The 17,800-nt window shown below is 34.4% G+C and overlaps 1 protein-coding gene across 4 annotated transcripts in view; it reads right to left on the bottom strand.

The window, feature by feature from the left end:
* The window catches only part of Kctd3 (potassium channel tetramerization domain containing 3), a 51,233-nt gene extending 35,236 nt beyond the window's left edge, over positions 1 to 15,997 (bottom strand). The window contains exons 1-8 of one of the 4 annotated variants that reach the window (XM_046438451.2): positions 15,483 to 15,997; positions 9,564 to 9,617; positions 9,294 to 9,339; positions 8,644 to 8,717; positions 4,992 to 5,050; positions 4,640 to 4,720; positions 3,626 to 3,766; positions 3,068 to 3,158 (exon numbers count right to left, since the gene is read on the bottom strand). In XM_046438451.2, the coding sequence (XP_046294407.1) occupies positions 3,068 to 3,158; positions 3,626 to 3,766; positions 4,640 to 4,720; positions 4,992 to 5,050; positions 8,644 to 8,717; positions 9,294 to 9,339; positions 9,564 to 9,617; positions 15,483 to 15,568 (632 nt within the window). In that variant the 5' untranslated portion in view covers positions 15,569 to 15,997. Of the gene's footprint in view, positions 1 to 3,067; positions 3,159 to 3,625; positions 3,767 to 4,639; positions 4,793 to 4,991; positions 8,765 to 9,293; positions 9,340 to 9,563; positions 9,618 to 15,482 lie in introns of those variants that run through there. The other 3 variants (XM_046438450.2, XM_058577044.1, XM_058577043.1) reach the window with 3 other exon arrangements.
* Between the last annotated feature and the right edge of the window lie 1,803 nt (positions 15,998 to 17,800).

Genomic DNA, 17,800 nt, shown 5'->3' with positions numbered 1-17,800 from the left:
GGTCTGGTAAAGAGACACTGAATTGACTTAATGAGGTGAATAATGTGATTCTGTGAATATTAATTTAGGAATATAAATGATAAAATTATGCGTAATCTTATCTTTTACAGATAACATATATCTATGTTATCTGTAACATTTTTCTCTATAACAAGGTATTACAAAATAAAGAGATGATAAGAAAGGGTAAAAGAATCAAGATGACACACTTAACAGTGACTAAAACAGCTACAGCATTTAACTTGGGAAGATATGTGAATCTACTTCTATTTTTAAACTAAAATTAAGTACAAAGAAAAAATACATTCACTATATAATTCTGCATAACAGGATTTGAGATTTAAAATACACAAATAAGAAAGAATGAGTTCTGCTTGCACTATAACTCCTTACTACTCTCTTAGGATTCAGGACATCTATACAAAGAATATGGTTAGTTCCCTCATTAAACACTTAGGAAATTCTGTTCTACAAGATTTTACAACTTAACTGTAAATATAATTTACTTTAAATGGTATGGAAATAGACAAAGATGTAAGACTTTATAAGAATCCTTAAAAAATACACATACACATACACACCTAAAAGTGTATGTGTATGTGTAAACATAACATAAAATAAAGGGAGCTTTCAAATTCAGTGAAATGGTAATTTATGTAATAAATGATCAGAATTTAATTAACTACCCACTTGGAAGAAAAAAAATTCTTAACTCTCACAGCAAATACAAAAAAGTAAATTTAAATTCTTCATGGATTAAAGATTTAAAACGGGATATAAATGGCAAGAAGGGAGCAAACTTACACAACTACGCTTCATAACACAAGTAACACTGTCAAAGACTCAAAAAGAAAAAGGGGTAAAAAAAATCTTAACCACGTAGAAAATTATTGAATCTATGGGAAGAACATATAGGTAGGTACTCACTATATTAGTCTTTAAAGTTTTTAACTTATTACATAGAAAAGATTGCACTCTTGTATAAGATTTCCTTCTTTTTAAATCTTATTGCCACTGTGTGGGATGATTTAACTATACATTAAGAAATTTAGTATGCCCTCAATTATTTCCCTGTCTCACTTTGTATGGGCACACTGCTGCAGCACTGACAGTGAAAGCAAAGAAAGATCCTGGTCAAAAGCAAAAAGAATGGAAAATGTAATAGCATCATTTTTCATATACTCATCACTTGTGTTAAATTTTGTGCAATACTGTGAATCTCCAGGAAGTAGCAACATTCAGCACTGCTGTGCAGTAATAAAAGCTATGTTAGCTGTTACACATCATCTCATAACTTTCTGGAATTTCTTATCAGTACATAATATTTAAGTGGCTGGCCAAAGGGGGGAAAAATAAAAGTCTTTTCACTTACATCCTTAAGATGGTTAAGTTCAAAATGAGTCTTAAAAAAACTTCAGCAAATTAGTCTTAATTCATATAAAAACTGTCTATAAATTATCCAAAATATTATTTTTATACTATTCAATAATTTAATTTCAAAATCCACAAAACACTCTCAAAATGAAAAGTTTGCACCTAATCACTACTTACAATTAAAAAAAAAAAGAACCTGAAATAACAGAAAGGGGCCCTAACCAAATGTGGCAAGCCTTTTCATAAACCGAGTATTTTTTAATATATCTGGGATTTTTTATTTGTGGGGGGGGGGGCACAGTTTTACTGGGACTGAATTCAGGGGCACATGACCACTGAGCCACATCCCCAGCCCTATTTTATAGTTTACTTAGAGACAGGGTCTCACTGAGTTGCTTGGCGTCTCACTTTTGCTGAGGCTGGCTTTGAACTTCCGATCCTCCTGTCTCACAGCCTCCCAAGCAACTGGGATTACAGGCATGCACAACTGCACCCAGCTTATATCTGTGATTCTTTAAAACATATCTTATTATAAACTCTAGAGGACATTTGTAACTTTTTAAACTTTCTGTGCCTATTTTTTCTTAATTGAAGTCAATAGTGACAAAAATTTATAGATTCCTTAATTTTTCAGCAATTAAATTATATGGGATCATAATATAAACTAGTAAATTCCAACCAGTTTTTTGCTTCCATTCCATTTTCTATCATCGGCATTTCTCAATGCAGATAGTGATTAGTGATTTCAACTGAGTGTTGACCTTTCCCCATTTTGCCCATTTAAAAAAAAAAAATATCACTGGTCTACACTATTCTTCATCCTCTTTTAGTGTCTAAGAATCTAAAAATTAATAAAATAAAATTATTGCATAAATCTCTCACATTATAGATATTAAACCCAACTACTTCTGCCCACAGCTGTCCTGTTTCACTACGTCACTCCCAACAACACAGTAATTATGACCAGCAGAGTCTTACTCTTCTATAGAGTATAAATGACTGAATCATTATAACCTACAGTGGCTACATTTTCTTAAGCTACAATTAATAATCATCATCTTATAACTGAATCATTAAAGTTAAAATATTATGATATGTATATTGATAATTCTATCTAAAATTAACTTAATGTAAGTTAAATGACTCAGAAGCTAGACAGAACCAAGAAATAATAACATCAAGACATCTCAGTTACATTACAGTTGATACAGCCTGGCAAATACAATAAGAAGACCATCAGCAATATTTACAAATTTGCTGTCAAAGTAAAAGCAAACTAGGCTGGAGGTATAGTTCAGTGGTATAGCGCTTGCCTAGCACATGTGAGGCACTGGGTTTAATCCTCAGCACCACATACAAATAAATAAAGGCATTGTGACCATCTACAACTAAAAATGTTAAAAAAAAAAAAAAAAGTAAAAGCAAACTAAATCTTAAAATGGATACAGTAGAAGTGGGTGAAATATCCATGAAAAAAAAAATTATTTTTTTCAGATACCACCCCCAGCCCTTTTCATTAGCAATACTGGGGACATGCACATGCTAGGCAAGTATTCTACCATGTATATCCCCAGCTCTGCAGAGGAAAATTCTGATGGATAAAAGAAAGAGCTCCTAATCTAATAATATAAAATCATAAATATCAGAAACTACCATCTAAAATAAAATGCAAACCACTATTATTACGTAATACCTGTAACACACAGCAAAATGAGCATATGCAGCTACAATCCAGTTGTGATGGCCAGCTACTATTAGCACCTTTCGTGGATCCACAGGAAATCCTGTTGATTTTGGAAAAAGAAATATCTTATATTCTAAAATGAGTTGGCAAATTATGGCCCACAGTCCAATTCCAGTCTTCTGCCTGTTTCGATTAATAGCTTGGTTGGAACACAGTCACATGCCCTTGTTTATCTATCATCCATTGTGCCCTCATGCTACAATGTCAAAGTTGAATAGCCCTGACAAAGACAGTACAGCCCATAAAGCCTAAATTTTTAATTTACAATCTGGTTCTTAACAGCAAGTTTATCAGTCCTTATTCTGAAGATTCACAGCAAACAGATCACATTACTTTTTAAATAAATGATTATGTTAAATGAGATTCTTTTTAATGATCTAAATGATAAATCTGGATTTAAAAAAGAGATAAGGCCAAAATTACATACTTAAAAATAATTACTCAAGTATTTTCAAGAACTGAAAATATATGCATTTTTCTTTTTCTATTTATATAATCTTTTCTTACCCAGTCTAACAGTCTCTTCTCCAGTTCCAGAGAGAACAGGTTGAGTACCATTTCCCCGGGCTTCACCTTCTGCAGAATTTAGTCCATTCCGAGAATCAGCAGAAGATCTAGCTGTGTTGTTTATTTTACGACTAGGAATGCCTATAAAGGAAAAGCCATATTTATTTTATGGGTTAACCTTCCAAAAATTAAAAATACCATATTGTAAGAGAAAAACATTAAAATGTGAATCTCACTGTACCTAAAATAGATATTCTGAAACAGCAATTTATATGCTAATTATAATTTTTAAAAGAATATTAAAAAAATTCACAGATTTTTGGTATTTGCCGTATCATCTGAAATAGAGAAGATTACGATTTATCATTATGTTCTACTTTCACCTACCTCCAGATTACTAAATTAATGGTTCATTCATTCAGTCTTTCCACCAGTCTTTACATTTATGGTACTATGTGTCAGGTACTCTGTACTAATTTAACTTTGCTTCGGAACTGAAATTCCCCATATCATTTATTTGGCAGGGGAGGCGTTTTACAAAATGAAACCTTACTCACATAGGTAAAGGCTGAACTCTTCTAATTATCGAAAGTGGGACACAGGTAACACTGATGTACTTCTGAAAAGCTCCTTGGGTTCTACAATAAGAAGTCTGACAACCTGAGCTATGACTAAGGTGTTAGCAAACTATAGCCCAAGGGAAATAAAAAAAAAACTAAATAAAGTTGTAAAGGACATAGTAACATTCAATCCTTTATGTAGTATATGCAGCAGAGTCCAGTAGTTGCCATAGAAGTCTTCTGGCTCACAAAGCCTATCTGGCCCTTTACAGAAAAAGTTCACCAAATTTTTCTCTATAACATGTAGTGTGACTTAGCATCTAAAAGAATTAATGTTCTAATTCTAGATTTATATAAAAGAAACTCAGTAATCAAAGAATAGTTTTTCCTATTTGTAACTATTTAATGACAAAAAGAATTTTTTAAAAGACAAATTAAAATAAAGCAGAAATACCTGGTGGGGGCAAGTAACCATGAAAAAGGACACTGCCACAAGATGAACGCTCCAATTCTTCACATAGGAGAAGCCTTCTTACTAAAAACATTTCAAAGCAAACTTGTCAAGAGTACATGCAAACAGAAAAACAGTACTCCATTTTTATTTTCTCTAGTTAAAGAGGATAAGGAAAGAAAAGGAAAATGTTTGAGTTAAATCAGAGTTAATAACCTCTTTTTAGTATGAATAGCCACAAAAACTAAGTGCTGAACTATTCTGTCAAAAATCAGGACCCAAATATAAAACAAATTTCATTTGGGCAAATTTAATGCACAAATAATAAACACAAAATACTCAAGAGACTACATACCTAATGGAGTGATTCCATAAAATTCTGCTTCATGCCTGAGAACATTAATACTTACTCCCCTATAAAGAAACAAATGAATGAAATAAATTCTTTAACATTGGTAACTTAGATTATACCTGAAGCAACAGGAGAAAGTACTGGGTTCTAAAAGTGAAAAAGCCATAAGGCTTTAAACTTACTTTTTTTCCTAATATTCTTTATTTTTAATATCCTTAATCATTTCAAAAAGTCTAAATAAAAAAACAACTTCATGTGAACCAAAACATTTTGTTACCTACTATAAAAAAAATATTCAATGAATTGAGTAAGTAAAAGAGTTAGGGCTGTACTCTAACGCAAATGACTTATCAAGACGTATCAGACACAAAAACAAGAGAGAAAGTTATTCCTTATGGAATTGCTTGTAGCTTTTTAACATGATTATTTCCACACATATTTTAACCTTCCTCATTATATTGTAAGCTCCATACAAGCAATCTACTTCAACTTCTGTATACCTTGTACTACACTTAGCACAGTGCTGGCATAAATAATTTGTTGAGTGAACAAAACAAAATAAAAATAGGAAAAACATTAGCTTTAGCAAAGACAGTGTCATCCAGATAAAGACTGTTACAACACAGTAATACAGTTAAGTAACAGGAAAACAAAAAGTAAAAAAAAAGAATATAAGCCTCAGAGCTTACAATAATGATGATTCATTTTAGGTTTCTATTATGTGTCCTTACTTTATAAATACCACCTGGCCTTAATAAATATAAAACGGTGATATTCAACTGTTTTTATTTGTGAAATTAATTATGACATAAGAATGATTTAAATTTTCTGATTCCATTTCAAAACTATCTGTGTTGACAGGTGGCTCAGGGCACAAATGATAGTTCTTCAAGACTTTCATTCTCCTTAGGACAGGCAAACAAATACAATAATTATAAAACAGCATGATATGGGCAAAGCAGATTTCAAGGAAGAGAATTAGAACATAATTATTTGAGGGTTGTTTGTTTTTAATCCCTTCCTTCCCATCTTCTTTTAGAGGGAACCATTGAGAATTTAAACTTGGTAAGGCTCTTTAACTGAAAAAAGATAGTAAGCTGTAAGAAAAGTTGCTGGTAAACATACACATTTAAATTAAATCTGCCTTTTATGGTTGATGTAACTACGTATTAGTCAGATAATCATTGACTAGAAGTGAACTTGGGACTTTCTCAATCCAAATGCTATGAGTGAAAATAATCTTTCTCAAGAAGTAGTAATATACTTCTTACATCCCACCAATCACAGACAAAAAAATAGATATAACAAGAAGGCCCTACAAACTTTTTTATTCATTTAATAAATATCTATTTTTATATATTACACATGCTACTTTAATGATGGGTATATGCCAAGAAATAAACTTAGACCAAAAAAGATCTCTGTCTTCAAGGAGTTTACCTTCTAGCGAATGAATATAAGCCAAAACCAAAACAATATTATAAAGAAGCAGCTAAAATGAACAACTAAATTTCTAAAAAAAAAAAAATTAAGGAATCCTTACTGAAAGCTTATTGGGAAAATATGAAAATAGTAAATGCAAATCATCACTCCCTGATAGGAAACTCAACTATAATTGAAGATGGCAATGTTAAAGATATAGTTCAAACAATCATTGATTTATCCACAAAGAAAATAATGTAATGAGCTCTTACCATGCTTCAATCACAGACTTAGGTCCTAGGAATATATAGCAAACTGTAGCTGCTCTTTTGGAATTTAAATCTAATAAAAGACAGACTAATAAAAATGAATGAAATATAACAAGTGCTATGACAATGACAGAATAGGAAACTATGAATACTTAAATTAGGTAGACACAGCAAAGATTATTAAAGTAGTCAGGTTTAGTCAAGACCAGGAAGAATACAAATTTTATAAGAGAAATTACGCTGGGGCCAGACTATAGACAAAGATCATCAAGCCCTGAATCCTAAGCCATCAGTCCAATATAACATCGAGAGTTTTAAGCAGAGTAGCAACCTGATCAGAAGATAATTTTGGCAGCAATGTGGAAAATATAATGGAGGGATACAAGGTAGGTAAACTGCTCAAGAAGTTTTTGGAAATACATTAAAGGAAGAGATGATGCTGGCCTGTATCTATGAAAGTTTAAGCCTGAGGAAATCTTTAATCAAAAATCGTCTTGGCAAGGCTAGGGTTGTGGCTCAGTGGTAGAGCATTTGCCTAGCACGTGTGAGGCACTGGGTTCAATTCTCAGCATCACATAAAAAATAAATAAAATAAAGGTATTGTGTTCATCTATAACTAATAAAAATATTTTTTAAAATAGACTTGGCAAATACTGTATATTCTCATTCAAAAAGTTGATCACACAGGAGGAGAGATAGAAAAGAGGTCTTTAGAGGAAAGGAGTGAATTGGGGAGGACCAGTAAGAAGGTAGGTAATAGATATCCAATATATAAAGATGGACTTAGGCCTTAGCCTAAGCAACTCCATTTTGAAACTCCATTTTGAAACCTGCAGTCTCACCAGGCACACCTATGGAGCCCTCCAATATGATCATCAGGCACAGCTTTTCTCCCCATCCTGACAAACTCAAGAGTAAAGTCTCTGTCATGCTGCCCTCACCCCGATAAGGAGGAAAGGCAAGAAAATCAGGGTGGGGACCACCAGACCAGATGCTTTAACCTCAAGGCAAATGACACCACCAAGAAATCCAATAGCACAATGGGGATTGAAAGGGTGGTCACAAGCCCCAAAATTTAGTATAAATGATGAAGCAAATGAACAGACAGCCAGCCAGCCAGCACTGATGCCCTCATGCCGGAGAGCCTGATGAGGACCTGGACTGATATCCCAATTATTCTCATCCTTTGCCTAATCCTCTGCATCTTCCTTACTGCTTTCAAACTCTACAGCCACATCTTGACCCTGGTGAGAACTGCAACTTCTCCCTATGACCCTCTCTTCAACGGGCTGTCAGCCCCACCCCAGGAGAAGCCTGCCTCAGTCCCTGACCTGAGCACCATGGTCTGAGTGAGTGTGCATCTGCTGGACTTAGAGCATAAGGCTTGAAACTTCAGATCTGGCACTTGAGCTTAGCATGCAGAGGGAATGTCATGAGCCTGTCATAATTAAGAGTGTTTGCAGTGTTTAGACTTAATCTAGAATTGTTTGCTGTGGATTGATTATGCTACTGTCATTTTCTTGATCAAGAATCTATAGATTGAAATTATATTGAGTGATGTGAGTCAATAAAGCATTGAAAGGGAAGAAGCACATAGACATTCTTATTTCTCCCCCTCTACTGCATAAGTCACACCTTTGCCCATCATGACAAAGACACAGAGGGAGCACGTAGTTCTAATGTTCTCTAGCATGACAGGGAAACTACAGTCTACAGAAATTAATCATATATTTCAAAATAGAATGGGTTAAAGGTCCCCAATACATAAAAATGATATGAGATAGAAATGCAAATTACCCTGATTTGATTATTACACATTGCATGTATCAAGCTATAGCCCTTAAATAAGTATAAATGTTATAGGTCAATTTAAAAAGTCAAAGGGATAAACAACATTTTCTTTATAAAATGTATCAAAAATAGTTATCAGCAAGAATTTACTTTAAAAAGGATGCATTTCTTACCTTAAGTCTAGTTCTTTTGTCCGAAGAAAATTTAAAATGGGTGCAAAAGCTGCTGGATCTCTATCAATAAATATCTATAAATGAAGAATTTTTATTTTCAAATTAAAAATACTGTATTTTCGTGATTTCATTCTTAATGTTTTAAAAATCAAAATGCTGTTCTAACTATGAATTTGTGGTAATTTCTTTTTTCTCTAAAAAACTATTAAATTGATGATATTTTAAAACGTAGGGAAAATATTAATTAACAAACCAGTTTTCTCATTTTTATTTATTGATATTTTGGGAAATAAAAAATTGTAGGTAATGGTAATCTGCAAATTCTTACCATTCTAATATCAAAATATTTGATATTTACATCTACTTACTTATTAAAGTTTTATTTATTAAAGAACTACTTCCTCTATTGCCTATGTAACCTCATATTCTACAATCTTTCTAATAATGAACATACAAATTGCTATATGGAGTATTTTCCTGTTTAGAAATACTCATGTATAAGACAAGAAATAAATAAAAACTAAGTCACTTTCATTTAGTGGTATTAAAAGATTAGCTTCCATAACTCTGAGTCACCAAATACTAAGGACCAAGCATATAAACAATAATTAATTAAATTTAGAAATATATATCAACATTATTTTACTCACAGCACCAGTTTCATCTCGAAGTGTTGAAATTCTTCCACTCAGTAAACTAGAAGCCATTAACAAGAAGCTAGAGTTAGTTTTTAAAATCTAAGTGTACACAAATGATCAAATTATCAAATTTCAAAGCCAATATAAACTCTTAATTTAAAAAGTTCTATTTTTAGAATAAACATTTTTTGTTTAAAAAATAACCTCTTAATTTAACTGACAAGGAAATTATTATTTTGGCAAATAATCAAACATACAGTAACAAGGAATTGTATAAATTACCTGGAAAAAAAAGAATCTGGAATCCACATTAGAGTTTGTCTTGAGGTACTAAATCTATAATCAAAAATTAACAGTTATGATAAGTGAGAAAATGATTTGAAATCTCAATATTAGTTAACTTACTTTAATGGGCTGGCTAATTATTTACATGCTGTTGCATAATTATAGCTACATCAATTATATTTATCACATATCATATTTTCAAATTGTACTACTTTCAATTCAGTTAATATTATTCAAGTTCTCAAAAAATTCAAACAATTTTCAACCATATAATGCTTCCTAGAACATTATTTTCCAGCATGTCAATGTGCCAAAGAATCAATTATGCTGTCGTGCCCAATTTCCATTTCTCAGCATAATATTTTCTTCAGATCCCATTTCATTTCTCCAAACTTTTTGTTTTCTTCCTCTAGTACTTCTTAAAATTCCTAAACAATTTATGTTCGCTATCATTTTAGCATCTTTATGTTGACAAGATCACGCCCTTTATGTCCAATAACCCAAATCCATCTTTTCTTGACACCACTGAGGTTACTGTCTCTGTAATGACTTCTGCAAATATTCTAACTTATATTACCTCTTTTTGAGATCATCATAATTTAAGTGTAAATTATGCATTCAACACTTACTTTGTTATTTATGTAATAATCATATGCTACTATGTGTAGACGATGCATTCATTCATTTAAAAAATTAGCAGAGGGTTAGGGTTGTGGCTCAGCCGTAGAGTGCGCTTGCCTCGTACTGTGAGATACTGGGTTCAATCCTCAGCACCACATAAAAATAAATAAATAAATAAAGATATTGTGTCCATCTACAACTTAAAAAAAAATTAGCAGAGATATCACTTTTTGAAATTAACTGTCATTTGATCAAGTCTGCTTATTACCATCAGTTTGTAAGAAGATCTTAACCAAAGTCTTGGACCATAAATCAAAAAGTATGTAAGCCAACATGACAAAGAAAGGAATACAGTGAGTATCCAGTCCAGTTTTTGTCTGAATATTTTCACTTTTAAGTCATCACAAGTTAGCTCACACAGAAGAGCACCTTGGAGACCTCTACTTTCACTCTACATTCACTTTCTGGAATTATATGAAATCTCTAAATTTATGTTTATCTTTCAGACTTAAACTAAATAAGGTGATTGGATAGTAGCACTGGTTGCCATATGATATCAACAGGCAACTCACCTAAATCAGCAACTTGGAATAACCAGATAAGTAGACACTATTTACTCTTTGCTCATCCTATCAAACCTTAGAATTCATTCCATTTCTCATTCCCCTTTTCCAAGTGGCATAGCAAACAGCAGTGGAATGAAGGTCAGATTGAAAACAGTAGCAATCACCAAGACTTATACAGAATCCACTCATCTCTAAATTTGGCAAGTCCACCTCCACCTGAGACAACAATGACTTGTATTTTATATCACTTGATGAATGGACACATTTATCTTTCAAACTTATCTTCAGAAATTCATTTAATATAGAATAGTATACATTTTTAATAAAGGGGGGGGTAGAGAACAACCTGTAACTCCATAAGGCTTGGCAAGCTAGCACATAATCAATAAATATTTGTTGAAATTTGAGTTGTGCTAACCAAAACCACACACTATATCCAGTTACATATTTTATACAAAACTGAGACAGTGATTCGGTTCTACAATCTGTGGGCCTTTTATGGTTGCAACAAAGCATTTCCAAAGTGTTGACAAACAGATGTCACTAAACTGCCCACTTGACAAAACATTTAGCACCATCAATCTTAGTGTCAGGAACAACAGACATAGTACATATACTGTTCAATAAAAAAAGCTTTATGCTCAACCTCAGTGATTTTCTATTATTATCAAAACATGCTTTTCAATCACAAAAAAATTATCTCCTCTTCCTCCCACCCACAAGCTTACACCTGTGTGGAAAAGGATTTTCTCACTGACTAAAGGAAACACAGTGACATAATTCATTAGTAAAATACTTTAGAGAACAGAGAGAGGTTAACTACCAACTATTTCAAGAGTGTTTTTAAGTAGTTACTATAACCATTAATCTGATTATTAATTATTTATTCAAGAATGCAACATGGCAAAGTATTTTTCTTCTTAGCAAACTCAAATGAAAAGTAGATTATCATTAGTTACAGGAAACTGATTCAGTCAACTAAATAAAAGCAAATCAGTCAATGGTAAACTGAAGGATCAAAGGATCCACAGTAAAAAAGATTCACTGTTTTGGAAGCCATCAAATTAATTCCAAATAAGGATAATTTTTAACTTCTGATCTTGCATATTCACTGCTTACTCAGCAAACTTTTCAAATAATTCAAATTTAAATGTGACTTAGGAAATTACACAAATCTGCTTAATTTTAATTAATTTTAAATTAATTTTAGTCAGTACTTTAGGATGAATTTAGTAGTCTGGAATTTTGGAAAGGGATTGGACCCTCACCACTACCAATTTTTTCCCCACAAGAGAAAATGAAAACATCAGCAAAAAACAACAAAACAAAAAAAAGCCCCCAAACAGGTTCCAAATATAAATTATAAAAACCAAAACATTTAAAATTACATATACTAAGCATATTTCTTGCAATATACATGAAAGCCTTTTCTGTTTTTTATTTCATAGTGTGCAAAGGAAAGGGTCGTGAGTAATCTGGTCTCAGCAAAAAGATGACTAAAGAGACTGGCAAATTCACAATTATACTCCTTTCTTCTTGCCTACTTCTAAATTAGCTTGAAAGAAATATAATTAAATTACTTTCTTCAACAGACTGTTGATGTCACTCATCTTCGCATTTCATATTTTTTAATATTTCTTTTTATTTTAATTTGTTATATATAACAGCAGAATGCATTACAATTCATATTACACATATAGAGCACAATTTTTCATATCTCTGGTTGAACACAAAGTAGAGTCACACCATTCCATACTTGTACACAGGGTAATAATGTCCATCTCATTCCACTGTCTCTTTTACCCCCATTACTCCCTCTCTTCCCCTCCCTCCCCTTTCCCCTTTGCCCAATCTAGAGTTCTTCTAACTTCCTATGCCCGCCTCCCAACCATGTTATAAATCCTTATTCTTAAATCAGAGAAAACATTTGGCATTTGGTTTTTTGGGATTGGCTAACTTCATTTAGCATTATATTCTCCAACTCCATCCATTTACCTGCAAATGCAAAATGGAATATTATTCAGCATTAAAAGTGAATAAAATTATGCATTTCATGTTTATTTTATTTATTTGTTTATTTTAATGTGGTACTGAAGATAGAACCCAGAGCCTCACGAATGCTAGGCAAGCACTTTGCAGCTGAGCTACAGCCCCAAACCAGCATTTCATGTTTATTACTTCAATTTCTATATCAATTCTATAAGATCGGTACCATTAATGTCATTTTTAATTTTAGAAAACTTAAAAAGTAATTTGCCCACAGTTTATAAATATAAAGCCTAAGAAATGATACCATGTACCTGATTCCCAGAGTGCCCACTGGCTGTCCTGGCCCTCATGAGACCTAAAATTATACTCATTCATAACAAAATTCATCACAAATTGAGTAATATTGGCTTTCTTTCATTTCACTATTATTTTCTGTAAATAGTAAACATTTACAATTCTAAATGAAACCTCATCTTCCTTAATTTCTGAATCACCCACGAGTTATAAAAATTGATCATTTCTATAATATCTCTGAGTATGTCTATTTTCACATCTCTCGTCTCAGGAAAGAGATCTTACCTATAGCAGGTGCTTCTCTGCTTCTAATAAACTCGCCTTTTAAGTTTTACTGTATAATTTCAGAGCTTCAGTTCTATGTCACAGGTGGTTCTCCAATGAACAATTGCTCAGGAATTTTCTAACAGTGACTTAAGTAATTTTGTGTTAATCTGTGTTTTGTACAAGTATAATGGCTTCTATCTCTCTTCTAACTCTGAAATGCTGCAATATGAATCAAAGCAGATCTAGCAAATATTCTTAGAACACTTGGTATCACACATTCTGTTTTCTGTAGTCCATATCATTACTTATTTTATGAAGCATTTTATCCTAACAATTCTTGTTTTAAATTTTTTACTTTTATTTTTCATTCCTACCTGACAACTTTAACTGTCTTCTAAATTGCTTAATCCAGTAATAACTTATTATCTCATCTTGTATTCCTAATTATCTATTAGAAAAATTTAGAATGTGATAAAATCAAGATCTATAATTAATGTGAACAAAAAGTAAAATGTTATAGTAACAATTTAAATTTTTAATTGGATTTCTGTATTCTTTTATGAACATTTATTTTTTTATTTGCTTTTTAGTTATCCATGACAAGAGGCTATTTTTACATATTTATACAAATATGGAGTATATCTTATTCTAATTAGGATCCCAATCTTGTAGCTGTACACAATGTTAAGATTCACTGTGGTGTACATGAATATACATGTACACAGAAAAGTGATGTCAGATTAATTGATTTCTGCATTCTTGAAGGAGAATTCACTCATTAGGCCGTCCACTTTAATATACAGTAAATAATAATTTTTGTTATAATACTATAATTCCTTTTGAGAGCCTTAAAACAAATACTACCCACAATTCACAGCAATTAAAAACCAGTGTAGGGATTTTAATTGATTATAATGCTACTCATCTTAACACATACTGAAGGCCTACTCTTGACAGAGGTTCCAGTATTGCATCCATAGTTACCTTCAATATTTTCATGATTTTAGAGAAATTTCTGCTTGTTACAGTAGGAGATATACATTTTCTCCATACAACTGGTATCTCTATAACAACAATAATGTTGTAACTTCTTACTCTTATTAAAGCTTTGGAGGAAGAGGAAAAAAAGAAATAAGAATAAAGTATTATTGTATTTTGTGCTGAACTTTATAGCACTCTCAAAAAGCTCTTAAATGTTAAGGATTAAAACACTACCCATGTTTTATTACTGTGGTTCACATTTATCGGTTTATATTTTAAAAAAACATTGTCTTAGATGTTGAAAACCTGCCATATTTCAAGCAAAGTAAAATACACTATAATCCACAGTACTTCACTGTTTATACCTGAAACTCAACTACCCCTTCTTTCAAACAGAGCTGGCAAACTCCCTTTTCTGAGCAGAGTGAGTGACTCACAAGTCATGGCAAATTCACAAAAACTGGTTCTTCCCTCCAACAAGCTTAATAAAAGGCAGAGAAAGGGAGTGGAAGGCCAGAGAGGCACAGAAGAGCTTTCAATCTATTTACTCAGTGCCAACATCCAAAGGTTCCTAGAACCAACTGTTCCAGCAGCCTTCTCTGGACACAGTTGAATAGAGCCTTCAAACCCATGCACCCAGAAAGTCTGAAAACAACTGTACTGAAAACCTACTGCACATCTTGCACCGAAAGTCTTCTAATTACAAACAGCCCTTAATTGCGCATGGAAAAGAACGCTGTACTTTTCTTGACACGGCTAACTCAACCCCATGTTAATCCCAGAGAGACAGAGAAGGGAGGTGGGGGGGGGGGGGGGTGTTCATCTGCAACAGTCCAACCACAAGGTCAGGCTTCCACAAATTAAATTCCTCAAATACACTCCGAGCTGAGGTAAGGCAGGCTATACAATGTCCCTCTTAGTTTGATACCTTAGAAAAAGAGAGAAACAAAGGCTGGCATTCTAAGAAGGCACAGACAGGGCCACATGGCTCTGGCTCTGGGTGATTGCAGGAGGCCCTTCTGCCCCTCCCTGCCAGGTGCAAGACTTCAGCAGCTCCACATCCGCCCACCGTTCTTCTCACCTGCAGGACCCTGGCGACCCCCACCCGGCTCGGCTCTCCCTCACCCGGGGACCCTGGTTTCTCCGCTGGAGGCTGCCCGAGGCATCCCGATTCCCAGCCCCCTCCCCGGCGACTCACCTGGTCCCCCCCACGTTCAGCTGGACGATCTCGCCGCTGCCAGCCGCCGCCGCCGCGGCGAAGCTGCCGCAGTGTCCTCCGGCCATCTCCGGCGGCTCCCGGAGCACTCGCCGCCCCCCCTCTCCGGCCGGGACCGCGGGGCCCGGAGCTGAAGCCCGAGGCGGCGGCGGCGGCGGCGGCGGCGGCTGCAGGGCCAGCGGGGCGGCCGGAGGGCGAGAGGAGCGCGGAGTCTCCCCCACCTTCCCAGTGGCCGGGCGGGGCTCTCTCGCGTCCGCCTCCTCCCCTCCGTTCGTGCGGCGCGCGAAGGTAGCCCGGCCTCCGCCTCTCGCGGCCTTCAGGCCGCCGGGCCGGCCTCGGCCTCTCCTCAATGCCTGGCCGCCACCGCTGCCGCCGCCACCTCCACGGCTGCCGCCGCAGCCTCTGCCTCCCTGGGAGGAGGGGTCACCGCTCGGGACAAAATACCTCAGCGCTCACCCTTCGCCCGCGGCTGTTGCGGAGAAAGGGGGAGGAGGAAGGAAAGGCTGGGGAGGAGCTTCCCAACCCCAAGGAGCTGGCGCAAAGGGAGGGTAAGGGATTGTGCTCCTGGCCCGCCGCCTTCCTAGACTGAATTCCTTTGCTGCCCTCCTCCCTGCGCAATACTAGCCACTTTCCTTGACCTCAAGGATTTCCCAGCACAGCAGAGTGAGGGCAAATCTGGGCAGTCTGTCTTAAGCATCTTTAGTGTCTACATTGTCCACACGGATTTGGGAAAGGAAAAATTTCCTACAGTAGAAGTTGATGCCTAAATACAAACGTACAAATGCAGTGAAAATTTTAAGTATTTAGCGCCTGATAGCGTTTTACCTATAAAAAGTCTTACCCTCTTCAATTTCATCCCTACCTTCCAAGCAATTTTGTTTTGTTAAGCAGAGAGGGAAACAAAAAGACAAACATAAAAAGGCTGCATAATGTCCAGCAACATATTTCTGAATCATAGTAAGCACTCAACTAATGTAAGATGCACACAATTTTGTTAATTTATTTTTGCTTTCAGCCGTATAGATTGGAACCCAAAACCATAGTGACTACTAAAATATATATTTTAAAAGCATACTATTACAATACCTGATGCATACTAGCCAAAAAAAAGGGGGGGGCTAACAAAAGCAGGATATTATGTTTCAAGGGTTGTTATGGTGGTAAGTTCTGAACACAAATTGTGTTTTATTATAGTTTTACCGTAATAATTCAAACTGACAATTATAAGATGCTTTTATTCCCATCATCATTATAATCATTTTTTAAAAATTGCTGGCAAATGTACTAGTGATATGACATAGTTTAGCCAGATTTGACTTAAAAGAGGCTAACAATAATTACAGATGTAAGATAAATATTGTTTACACCAGCTAATGATGATAAATTAATAATAATAATAATAATAGTAGCTAATTTGTGCTTATTAAGGGTTTACTATATGCTGGTGGTTTAGATATCTTCAGTTATATTTGTCTTCACAATTATTATCAATGTTTTAGAAATAGAAAACTGGGGTTTAAAATGTTTAGAAAACCCATCCTTAAGCATTTAATTGCACCTCATACACTTTCACTTTATATTGGGAAGATAAGTAACAGTTCAGATAAAAGTAGGAACAAACTAAGAATCCTTTGTATTTTAAACAGTGTTGGCTGTATTTGCTCTAATCCCTAATATCTAGTTCTATCAGGATCTGAAACTGCTTTCAAATTTGCAGGATAGAATGAGGTGGTAAAAATGTCATTTACTTTTCCCTAGGCCCATATACTGGGAAAATGTCAAGGAACACCTACTAGCAACTTTTTACCTTTAATGAATTCAAGAGGCAACTTGGAGTTAGCATAAGGCCTTATTTAAAAAAAAATTATGTGTAAGAAGCCTTTTTATCTTTCCTGAAATAAATAAATGAAACCATATTCATCTCATTGTACAAGAATTATTAGCTATTATTAACAGAATGTTTCATCTAAAGAAGAAAGTTTTCTCTATTTCAAAAAACAAATGATCATTACTCTGGATATGTCCAGATCAATGCAGAAGTTTCTGAAGGGATTTCTTACGCATAAAACTTAAAGTTGGGGTATGACTTAGTGTTTAAGAATAAATTAAAATGCCATCAGAATACCTACCAGACATTTGATTAAAAATAATTAAAAAATCAATTAAGAAACAAGAAAAATATGGAAAGAAAATCAACAGGCAAGTAGTATATTAATAATGAATAAAAATACTAAAATGTGTATTAAAACAACAAAATATAATATTCACTCATGAGGTTCATAAAAATAAAGAGATTTGGT

This window comes from Marmota monax, unplaced genomic scaffold (assembly GCF_021218885.2).
Source record: "Marmota monax isolate L192 unplaced genomic scaffold, Marmota_monax_Labrador192_F-V1.1 WCK01_AAM20220418_F8-fsc00118, whole genome shotgun sequence".
Taxonomy (NCBI): Eukaryota; Metazoa; Chordata; class Mammalia; order Rodentia; family Sciuridae; genus Marmota; species Marmota monax.
The sequence above is the reverse complement of the archived record's forward strand: the minus strand, read 5'-3'. Positions and strand labels throughout refer to the sequence as shown.